General features: G+C 41.3%; 1 protein-coding gene across 1 annotated transcript in view; it reads right to left on the bottom strand.

Moving 5' to 3' along the window:
* Positions 1–12241, bottom strand: part of tmeff1b (transmembrane protein with EGF-like and two follistatin-like domains 1b) — a 163885-nt gene that overhangs the window by 28951 nt on the left and 122693 nt on the right. Inside the window, exon 5 of the mRNA XM_060921432.1 lies at positions 7795–7821. Coding sequence (XP_060777415.1) covers positions 7795–7821 — 27 coding nt within the window. The remainder of the gene's footprint in view (positions 1–7794; positions 7822–12241) is intronic.

The following is a 12241-nucleotide window of genomic DNA, read 5'->3' as shown; positions in this document are numbered from 1 at the left end:
AAAAAAAAAAAAAGATTTCTTGGTTTCAACATTTGATATGTTGTATTTGTACTATTTTCAATTAAGTATTGGGTTTCTAGGATTTGCAGATCATCACGTTCTGTTTTTATTTACAGTTTACACAGCATCCCAACACTCTGGAAATGAGGTTATAAGATAGCAACTATGAATGGGAATGAAGACAGTGTGACCGTAACAGCAAGACTTGGAATTCATGACCCTCTCATAAACCAGCGATAGAAGCTTGCAAAACCCAGAAAACGTTGAAGGTCCTTAATGGACGTGGGTGTGGGCCAAGACATAACTGCAGAGACCTTGGATGAGTCCATACTCACTCCCTCAGCACTGATGTATCCTAGGAAGGAGATACACTTCTGATGGAACTCGCATTTCTCTGCTTTGACATAGAGATGGTTCTGAAGCAGGCGTTGGAGAACCGTTCTTACATGCTCTTGGTGACTTTCCTTGTCTGGAGAGTATATCAGGATGTCATCGATATACACGATAGCATATCTGCCTAGCATGTCCCGTAGCACATTGTTGATAAGACACTGGAACATGCTAGGCACTGAAGAAAGGCCATACGGCATTACCCGGTATTCAAAATGGCCAGCGGTAGTGCTGAATGCAGTTTTCCACTCATCACCCCTTTTAATCCTGATGAGGTTGCATGCACTACATAAATCGAGCTTGGAGAAGATCTTTGCTGTTCTGAGTTGTTCCAGGGCTGCGGGAACAAGAGGAAATGTATACGTGTATTTCACTGATACCTGGTTCAATAAACCTGTAATCAATACATGGGCATAGACCCCCGCCTCATTTCTCCACAAAGAAGAAGCCAGCTGAAGCTGGAGACTTTGAAGGACAGATGTAGCCCTGCTTGAGGGCCTCCTGAATGTACTCCTCCATAGCTGTTTGTTCCTTCTGACAAAGAGGATAGATACGCCCACAAGGAGGTGACATGCCTGGCAGGAGATCAATGGTGCAGTCATAGGATCTGTGAGGTGGCAGCCCACAGGCTTTTCCCTTGCTGAAAACCTCCTTGAGGTCCAGATAACATTCAGAAACGTTGTCCAAAGTGTCTGGTTGAGGGCTGTCCACAGGGGTGGAGGCGAGAGTTATTTGAGGATGAGAAATGCAGCCTTGAAAGCATGTGGGTGGCCACTGTAGAATGTCTTTGTTTTGCCACTAGATCAAGAAGTCGTGAAGCTGGAGCCAAGGGTAGCCAAGGATGAGATCATGACTTACGGTGGTGGTGACAGAGTGAGATGAGCTCAGAGTGGATGGCACCTACTTGGATGCATAGAGGAGCTGTGTGTAAGGTGACAAAGCCATCTCCTATTGGTCCTCCATCGATGGTCTGAATGCTGAGTGCACTTTGAAGAGGGGCTGTTGATAAGTTGAACTTCTGAACGTGATGGAGCCAAAACGTGAGATGAGAATCAGAGTTGTAGAACAAGCAAAGGTCAGGCGATTGGCAAACAACATTAAGGGGGAAAGACAAAGAGTGTAAATGGGAAAGAGAGAACCAAGAGTCAGAATAATGAGTGTTAGTCAGAAACAACAAGACTTGGTATGAACTGATGAGAGCAGAACAATACTTTGCATTGGAGTAGTGTGAGAGAGAGGTTTATATAAGCAGGGGGACTACTTAGAATGATTAGTGACAGCTGAGTTCAATAGTCTGGAGACAGAGGGTGCTGTGAGTTTTGGGGAGTGTAGTCCATGGTGTCTATGTTTGTAGTTTGGACAGTTTCAGCAGGTTTACTGACACATGCCTGCACACACAGCCAGAGCTGTGTCAGAACACTACCATGCTGCTTTGTGGGGATGGGGAGCAGTGTTACAATTAAAAATAAATAAATAAATAAAATGACACTAGCTCTTTTTCAGTTGTGCTTCATTTTGTAACATTCTATCAGGCGTTTATTCTACAGGCTCTACAAGCTAGTCATGCCTCTTTTCCACCAAATCAGTTCCAGGGCTGGTTCGGGGCCGGTGCTGGTTCACAACTCGTTCAACTTGCGAGCCAGCTGAGAACCAGTTTGCTTTTCCATAGCTCGCGGTGTTAAAGGAAGCCACGTCATTACGTCGCTGTATACGTCAGTTACGTCGTTGTATACGTCATTACATCGCTGTATACGTCAGTTACATCGCTACGTTTGCATAAACCTTAGCACGAATATCGAAGCAAAAACAACACGGAAGAAGCAGCAGCAGCAACAACAACAACAATAATAATAATAATGGATGACTTCGCATTTGTACAGCTGCTGCTTCTCGTCGCTTAAAAATGACGATCTTTCGCGGTTTTGTTATTGTTGTTGGTCTTAACAACTCCGCCCCCCCACTGACGTAAGTGGTTCTTTCCTCTGGCCCAGCAGAGAGTTGGTGCTAGCCTGGAACCGGTTTTTCTGGCCCCAGAGCCAGTTCTTTGTCAGTGGAAACAGAAAACCCGGTTCCAAACTAAGCACTGGCCCCGAACCAGCCCTGGAACTGCTTTGTTGGAAAAGGGGCATCAGTGTATCCAGTTGGTTGCTTCAGAGGCATTAGGTTTTGTAAGCGCTATGGCAATAGTACAACAATGTGTTGACAGAAAATGTACTTTTAATACTTAAGTATTTTTAAAAGCAAGTACTTCAGTACTTTAACTTGAGTAAAAATTTGACTGTCCAACTTTCACTTGTATTGGAGTAACATTTGATCAGTGGGCTCTGTACAATAGTGGAGAGAAAGATGATGTTATGGATGTGAGGGTGTGTAGTGCTAGAATAAAGTCACCACCGCATCAGTTTGCTCATCATTTGCTGGAACATCCGGTTTGTCTCTTGGCATTCCTCAGTCTGTACCTGTTGCAGACCCTCCTCCATCTCCATTTGTGCCTTCATTCAGTTATTGAGCATCTCCTTGCAAGTGATGCAGCTACTCCCCTTGCATGAATTCATCATACTGTTTTCTTGTGCCTGTCCATAAAAGTGGCCATCATGTCACTCATATCCATCAACTTACTCTTCCTATTCTCACTCTGTTCTGGGGTGTTTGGCTACTGTTAGAGGTCTCAGTGTGTGTCTCATTGTCAGTGTGTGACTGATCTGAAGTGAGTGATGTGACTGTCAAAATAAAGGCAAAATAAACATTGTAAACACAAATAAAACATCAGCTCATGAATACTGAGCATCAGCATAGCCATATATATAGCAAAGAAGGAGCTAGCATAGGTTAACATTACTCACTGCTCCACTGGGATGCCAGTCTTGTGTCCTCTGTAACGTTATCGGATGGTGCAAACTGTTCCCAAATGGGAGTACAAAACATTAGGTTGGCTAGTTGGTTTAAAACCAATTATTTTGTTGACAGCATTGTACCATTAGAATTTATACTTTTCATCTGGTGAGCTGCTAGAGTTACAGAGCCCATCCTGTATGGAGCATTTGAGTTCTGTGCTTGGGCAAGGTTAATGATTACACTGATATGTACCGTGCCCAAGTCCAAATGAACTATGTCTGAGCCCACCTCTTCAAGTGGGCAGGGCACAGAATGGTGAACTGTGGCCAAGCATGGTATGCAGTGATCATGCTAATCAAACAAACTGGACTTTGGGGGTGAAACTTGTTCAGGAATAGTATGGATCGTCCACTGTGAATACACCCTTAATCTTTCTTCCCATGAAAACTCGGTGTTCTTTGAATCTGCCATAGAAGCCCATAGAAACATGGCTTCTGTGAGTTTCCATCACTGTTGTGACCAGGACTTCTGAGGAGTTTTTAACTTAGGCTGTGCTGTCCACCGAAAACAGTTTACATTAAATGAACAAACAGTACTGTATTGCACGGAGATATTTATATATTGCATTTTATTATATTTGCTGCTGCCCACAATATCCACCTGAACTCCTTTCCAAACATCTGCCACTGACCAAACATTGCATACTTGCATTTATAATGGTGCCATAAGATGTTTTGGAAGACACTTTTTACTAATGAGGTTGCTGCAGTACTTTTCTCCAAATCTTTTTTCTTCCCAATTGTATGATAAGGTACAAACTTATTGGCAATTGCTTGCACTAGTTCCTTCCATCCAGTACTGACTTTTTGTACTTTCAAGTTTCTAGTGTTTTTTCATGCCCTGTGTATTTATTTTCTTGTACAATTATTGAAGTGGACCAGTCTCCTCAGTGACACAACCACCTATTAAACCCTGAGGTGGGATCCTACCAGCAGTTACAAAAAGAAAATTGTGAGCTGCCTACAACAACTAGAAAAGGATCATGCCATCAACCGATCTCTGTACTACAGACTGTACCCTGGGGAAGCCATTCCTCTCATTTATAGACTCCCCAAGATTCACAAGAAAAGAGCTCCACTCAGACCTATCAGCAGCAGCATAAACCCAGTCACCTAGAACATCGCCAAACACCTAGCCACCATCCTGGCTCCCCTTGTCAGAAACACGCCACATCATGTCAACAACTCTCATGATTTTGCCACTAAAGTTGCAGACCTAAAGCTAGACTCAGATGAAACCATGGTTTCCTATGATGTCACTTCTCTTTTCACCTGCATTTCCACCAAAGAAGCAGTTGGATCAGTTAGGAAATGACTTCAAGACAGCACCTTACCAGACAGAACAAACCTCACCACAGACCACATGTGCACCTGCTTGACCTCTGCCTGACCACTGCCTATTTCCAGTTTAAACAATGGTTCTACAGACAGAAGCATGGATGTGCCATGGGCTCACCAGTGTCCCCTATAGTGGCCAATCTATACATAGAGGAAGTGGAAAACAAAGCCTTGACCACTTTTTCAGGAGTTGCTCCCAGGTATGTGGATGACACTTGGGTAAAAATCAAAATCCATGAGATGGAAGGCTTCACAGAGCACATCAATACAGTGGATATAAACATCAAGTTCACTCAGGAGAACGTCGGTGGAAATAACCTAGCCTTTTTGGACTGCGGCATGCACATTGAACAAGATAGACGCCTTAGCATCAAGGTCTACTGGAAACCTACACACACAGACCAGTACCTACTGTTTGACTCTCACCACCCACTGGAACACAAATTGGGAGTCATTAGGACCTGATATCACAGGGCTCAGAACATTCCTACAACAGTAGAGGGAAAAGAGAAGGAACAAAAACACATCAAGGAAGCACTTCAGAAATGTGGGTATCCCAACTGGGCTTCCGTCAAGACCAGGAAAAGAAACATAACAGACAAGGAAGAAAACAGCAACAAATGCAAGAACACTGCCATTCCCTACATTTCTGGACTATCTGAGAAACTCAGGAGGATCTTCTACAAACACAAAATTCCTGTACACTTCAGACCCAGTAACACTCAGGCAGAAACTGATCTACCCTAAGAACAGAATACCCAGACACAAACAGGACAACGTAGTGTATGCAATTCAATGCAGTGAGGAATGCACAGACCTGTACATTGGGGAAATGAAACAACTACTCCACAAGTGCATGGCTCAACACAGGGGAGTCAGTTTCTCAGGCCAAGACTCTGCAGTCTTACTTCTTCTCAATAACAAAGAACACTTGTTTCAGGACTGCAATGTACGCATTTTAGCCAGAGAAGACTGGTGGTTTGAAAGAGGAATAAAAGAAGCCATCTTTGTCAACCTAGAATGACCATTACTGAACAGAGGAGGTGATCTGAGACACCACTTATCGGCCACCTACAATGCAGTCCTTGGCCCACTTCCCAGAAAACTCAATACGCATCCACACCAAGACTCAGCTGACTTCAATGACTCACATGATGGCAGAGAGAGCCAACGACCCACAGATCACCCTAACAATCCTCTAGGCTGCTGACACTGTTCACACTCGGCCTCTAGTGACCCAAACAACCTGCAGGATGAGAGGGTCAATAACCCGTGTGACCTCAACAACTCTCCTTAGGGTTGCTTTTGGTCCATTAGAGGATAAATACCTGGAACTCCCCACTAGTCAGACAGAACTGAAGAAGCCTTTTGGATGAGGGGTGAAACATCTTCAAGGATTTCAAACACGTCCAGTTGCCTTCTTGAGCACCTACGGTTTACGATGACCTGGATGACTGAGAATCTTCACAGACAAGATTCAGGGACAGCTTCTACCCCAATGCCATAAGACTGTTCAACACACAATGATGTGCAATATTAATGCTAAACTTTGCACAATCATTTGCATATATCTTTTGTACGGATCTCTCTACTGTCACTGCATTGTCACTTTAATTGTTATTACTAATTCTTCAAAACGGCAACAGCTTTCATTATTTACAGTACTGCAATCCCCATAGTCTAACCACTGCAGCACTTTACATTGCTACTTTGCACTGTCAACACTTTACTACCTCATGTTAAATGACCAATGTTTTGTTAATTGTTGTGTTGTACACTCACCAGCCACTTTATAAGGAAAACCCATGCACCTGCTGTTTTATGCCGTTATCTAATCAGCCAATCTCTTGACAGCAGCATAATGCATAAAATCATGCAGATACAAATCAAGAGATTCAGTTAATGTTCACTTCGAACAGCAGAATGGGAAAAATTGTGATCTCTGTGACTTTCACTGTGATGTGGGTGTTGGTGCCAAATGGACTGGTTTGAGTATTTCAGAACCTGCTGACCTCCTGGGGTTTTCACACAAAATAGTCTCTAGAGTTTACACAGAATGGTGCAAAAAACATTGCGTGAGCGACAGTTCTGTGGGTGGAAACAAACGCCTTGTTGATAAGAGAGGTCAGAGGAAAATGGACAGATTGATTTGAGCTGCCAGGAAGGATATAGCAACTCATATAATCACTCTTTACAACCATGGTGAGCAGAAAAGCATCTCAGCATGCAACAGCAGAAGACCATATTGGGTTACACGCCTGCCAAAACAGGAATCTTAGAATCAAGAACAAGTATATTAAAGTGGCCAGTGAGTGTATGCGAGAATGTGAATTGTATCATAAATCAGCTAACAGACGACATGTGCATCAGATACTCGTGCACACCAGAAACTTTATGCACATCAGATAGTTTCTCATGCGCACCGGAAACTAACTTTCTTTTTTTTTAAACATATGTACCTTTAGGGGCTCTGTAAATATCAAACCTCCATCTTATCTCTTGAGATCCTGCATTCACTCCTGAGCTGAAGTTACCTTCTGTAGACTTTTTCATGTCTCCGATTGTGATATGTGACTTAGATACAGTTATACTTGTTAACCACTAGTGGTCACTGCAGTCTGAGATGTGTATATGTGTTAGGGTGAAGCAGGAACCTCTTGATAACTTGGAGAGTTGTTTTTTTTTGTTTTAAATTGAATTACGACAGCTAAGAAGCCTAATGCTAGCCTGTTCATGAGTGACTCGGAATCATATTAAAGGTTAAGTTGAACAGCAAGAGTCCCTAAACTTCATGACACCTATGTGCATGTGGGATTCCTCCATGTCAAATGTGTGTGTGTAGTGCACTGCTATGGACAGGCATTCCATTCCTTTCAGTTCAGTTTGATGTTATTTGTCCAACAGGGAACAAAATTACATCTATTTATTGTTTGGTACAATAAAAATCTCATTTCTCTCTAATAATAGGTTCTTGTGAAATTGAAAGGACGTGACTATACTGCTATACATACACTGACATTGTGAGAATTTTAAACTTAAATTTCTGGCCATACCACTCACTACTATTGCATATTATTCTGGGTATGGCTCTGAAAATTTTGTTTTAAGCCATAAACAATGAAGCCTCAGTAATGAGAACAATGTTCCCCAAAAAGTTATTAACTTTTCTTACCTCCATCCCCTGACCCTGAGCTGCTATCTGGAAACAAAAGAAAACAAATTATGGTTAGCACTTTTCTGCGCTCTGTCAAAGGAACAATACACAGATAGATAGATAGATAGATAGATAGATAGATAGATAGATAGATAGATAGATAGATAGATAGATAGATAGATAGATAGATAGATAGATAGATAGATAGATAGATTTTTAAAGACTGAAGTCCACTAGTTAAAACAGGAACCTGATCTGGGTTTTTTTTTGTTTGTTTGTTTTAGTTTGGGTTGTTTTTTTGGGGGGGGGGGCGGGGGGTACATTACATACAGAATTTTTTTTCAATTGTTTATTTATTGACTTTTATATGCATCACACAAACATACAATACACTCAGAACAGAGCATAAAGCTGAGAGAGAAAAAAGAAAATGAATAGTTAAATAAATAAAATATTGTTCGTGGCGGAATATTGGTAAGATATGTGCCTCTGTATATAGAAATAAAAATGAAAAAAAAAAAACAGAAAAAGCAAACATTAATTACAAGTAATTACAGTTACAAGCCAGGCGTAAAAGTCATGGTACACAACCAAAGATAACTGGGAGGTCAGATGGCAATAAGAGGTTCCAACGTTTGTACAAAGAGGTCCTCTTTGTCTTTTAGGTAATAATTATGATGTTCCAGTTGCATTGTGTCATTCAAAACTGTTTTAAACAGATTAATTGTAGGAGGTGTATCTTGGTTCCAGTTGAGCAATATGCACTTTTTGGCTATGTATGATATTATGCCAATCCTCTTATTAGAGATGGGGTCAAGTGTTCCATCTGGATCAGTGCCAAAAAGGTATAATATGGGTGTACATTTTAATGGAATCTGCATAATTTGAATTGTTAAACCATGTACTGCATTCCAAAAAAGTTTTAGTTCTTTACATTTCCAAAATACATGAATAAGCGATCCCGTACATGTCTTATAGGGATGACATTTGGGAGACACATTAGGATGCATCTTGTTCAGACGGACTGGTGTAAGGTACATTCTGTGCATGAATTTATAGTTCTGTTCAATAATTTTGTTACAGGATAATGACACAAAAACATTCTGACATACACTACCGTTCAAAAGTTTGGGGTCACTTTTTGAAATTTCCTTATTTTTGAAAGAAAAGCACTGTTCTTTTCAATGAAGATCACTTTAAACTAATCAGAAATACACTCTATACATTGCTAATGTGGTAAATGACTATTCTAGCTGTAAATGTCTGGTTTTTGGTGCAATATCTACATAGGTGTATAGAGGCCCATTTCCAGCAACTATCACTCCAGTGTTCTAATGGTACAATGTGTTTGCTCATTGCCTCAGAAGGCTAATGGATGATTAGAAAACCCTTGTACAATCATGTTAGCACAGCTGAAAACAGTTTAGCTCTTTAAAGAAGCTATAAAACTGACCTTCCTTTGAGCAGATTGAGTTTCTGGAGCATCACATTTGTGGGGTCAATTAAATGCTCAAAATGGCCAGAAAAATGTCTTGACTATATTTTCTATTCATTTTACAACTTATGGTGGTAAATAAAAGTGTGACTTTTCATGGAAAACACAAAATTGTCTGGGTGACCCCAAATTTTTGAACGGTAGTGTATAGCACTCCAAAGCTCATCATCAAGGTCTTTTTCCAAGTCTTTCTGCCATACAGTTTTGAGATGCATCAAAGCGGAACTTTGATGATCTAATAGTGCACAGTAGATCACAGAAATCTTCCCTTTCAGGGTTAAGGAGTGTGGCAGCGGGGGCGTGGCCAAGCATCAGTCTGTGACCGGAGGGCGGAGTCAGGGAAGGTAAGTGGCAGAATCACTACACCTGACGTTAATTAATGTGTTTGTGTGTCTTCCCTAGTGACCACGCCCTATTTAAGGAGAGAGAGCGAGAGCAGAGGGAGCTCTCTCCCCAACCAGACGGCTGATGTGTGTGCGCGTGTCTGAGTGTGTGCATGTGTCTGAGAGAGTAAATATAGAAGCTGAAAAGCTAAATTAGAGTTTTATGAACTCAGTTCTGGCCTGCCGTCCTTCTGTGCTCCACCCACTTACACGAACTGCCACAGTGGTGCTGAAACCTGGGAACGAGCACAGAAGGACGGCAGGCCAGAACTGAGTTCATAAAACTCTTTATTTTAGCTTTTCAGCTTCTATATTTACTCTCTCAGACACGCGCACACACATCAGCCGTCTGGTTGGGGAGAGAGCTCCCTTTGCTCTTGCTCTCTCTCCTTAAATAGGGTGCGGTCACTAGGGAAGACACACAAACACATTAATTAACGTCAGGTGTAGTGATTCTGCCACTTACCTTCCCTGACTCCGCCCTCCGGTTACAGACCGATGCTTGGCCACGCCCCCGCTGCCACAAGGAGTTTACTATAAGATCCTCAATGACTGACAAACTGAAAGATATTTGTCTTGACCTCTCTAAAGTGTTAGTACAGTGACGAAGTTGAAGATATTTGTAGAAGTCTTGGTTTGGAATTTCAAACTCTAATCTTAGGTCTGCAAAAGATTTCAGGGAGCCTTCATTGAATAAATGCTGAAGCTGATGTATACCATGTTCCCTCCACTAAAAAAGAGTGATTTCCCAATCAAAGGTGGGAGATCTGGATTAAAGGATAGGGGAGCTAACACAGAAATAGTGGTAAGAGATCCACAGAACTTCCTAACGTCTTGCCAGGCCTGAAGAGTTATTATGTATTACATAGGTTCTTGATATGGGCTTTATAGCTTTCACATTATTAATAAATGGTAGAGTAGTAGTTGAACTGGGAGAACAGAGTTCTTCTTCAATGTCTGTCCAATGGGCAGTTTTCCGATTCTGCATCCAACTAATCAGACTCTCTTCGTCTGAGCGGCCCAATAGTACAATTGAAAATCTGGGAGACCTAGTCTGCCCTTTTCTCTAGATTTGGTTAGTGTTTTCAAAGAAATCCTGGGAGTGGAATTCTTCCGTATAAAGGAGCTAATCATTTTGTTAAATCGACTGAAAGAATGGTTTGTTCAAATAACAAGGCAGGGACTGGAAAAAATAATTGAATCATGGTAATACATTCATTTTAATAACATTAATTCGTCCAAGAAATGAGATGGGATGCAAATTCCAATATTCCAATTCCTCCTTGACCTTGTCAAGTAGTGGAGTGTAGTTTAACTGAAATAAGTCTTTAAGGTCAGGAGAGACATTCACTCCCAAGTATTTAAATTCAGTTTGTGTCCAGGTAAAAGGAGAAATTTTCTTCAGTTCATTGGAAATCAGTGAATTCAGTAGGCAGGCATTAGATTTTGATAAGTTGATTTTGTAACCAGATATCCTTCCAAATTTGTTAATCAGGTCCAATACTGCTGGGACTGATTTCTCTGGGCTAGACAAGTACAGGATAACATCGTCAGCATATAAAGAAATTCTATTCTCTTTTTTCCCTATGTCAATTCCAAAAATATCTTTACTCACTCTAACAGCCTCTGCCAGGGGTTCAATAGCCAGGTTAAATAAGAGGGGAGACAAAGGGCAGCCCTATTGACATCCTCTAAATAGACCAAATTTTTCAGAAAGAGAGACGTTCACACATACTTGAGCTTTGTCAAAATTACATTTCTCCAGGACAGTAAATAAGTATGACCACTCAACCCTGTGAAACGCCTTCTCGGCGTCCAGTGAAATTAAGAGTGCCTGTCGTCCAGACACGGCAGAGTAGTCAATAACGTCTAGCAATCTCCTGATACTATCTGAAGCATACAGTATCATGCCTTAACAAAACCAGACTGATCGGGATTAATCAGCCTGGGTAACAGGTTCTCCAGTCTGTGTGCAATCAGTTTTGATATGATTTTAAAATCAACTAGAAGTAAAGAAATTGGGCGATATGAAAAACATTCTGCACTGTCTTTGTCTTTTTTGTGTATCAGTGAAATTGCAGCTGTTTTCATTGATTCAGGGAGGATCCCCTTCTCAAAGAAGTCCAGAGCCATGGGCATAAAGAGGGGCTCAATGTCAGACCAGAATGCCTTATAAAATTCAACTGGATATCCATCTAATCCTGGAGATTTTCCTAAAGGCAAGGACAAAATAACTTGCAACACCTCCTCTGGAGTAAAAGGATGATTTAAATATGCCTTATCATCCTCAGACAACGTGGGCAGAGATAACTTCCCTAAAAATGACTGAATGTCTGATTCTGAGGGATTTTCGGATGTATACAGTTTTGTATAAAATTCAAGGAATGAAGTCTTTATGGACTGCAAGTCATATCTCAACTGTCCTGTTGCATGGCGTATATGTTTTATTGTACGGTCAGCTCGCTCTTTTTTGAGCTGATATGCTAAGAGTCTGCTAGGCTTGTTTCCATATTCGTAATAGTGTTGTCTTGTGAAAAACAGAAGTTTTTTTTATATGCTTTGTTTGAACAAGGTTGAGACTAGCTCT

Source organism: Neoarius graeffei, chromosome 5, assembly GCF_027579695.1.
Source record: "Neoarius graeffei isolate fNeoGra1 chromosome 5, fNeoGra1.pri, whole genome shotgun sequence".
In the NCBI taxonomy this organism is placed as follows: Eukaryota; Metazoa; Chordata; class Actinopteri; order Siluriformes; family Ariidae; genus Neoarius; species Neoarius graeffei.
This window is presented reverse-complemented; position numbering and strand designations above follow the sequence as displayed.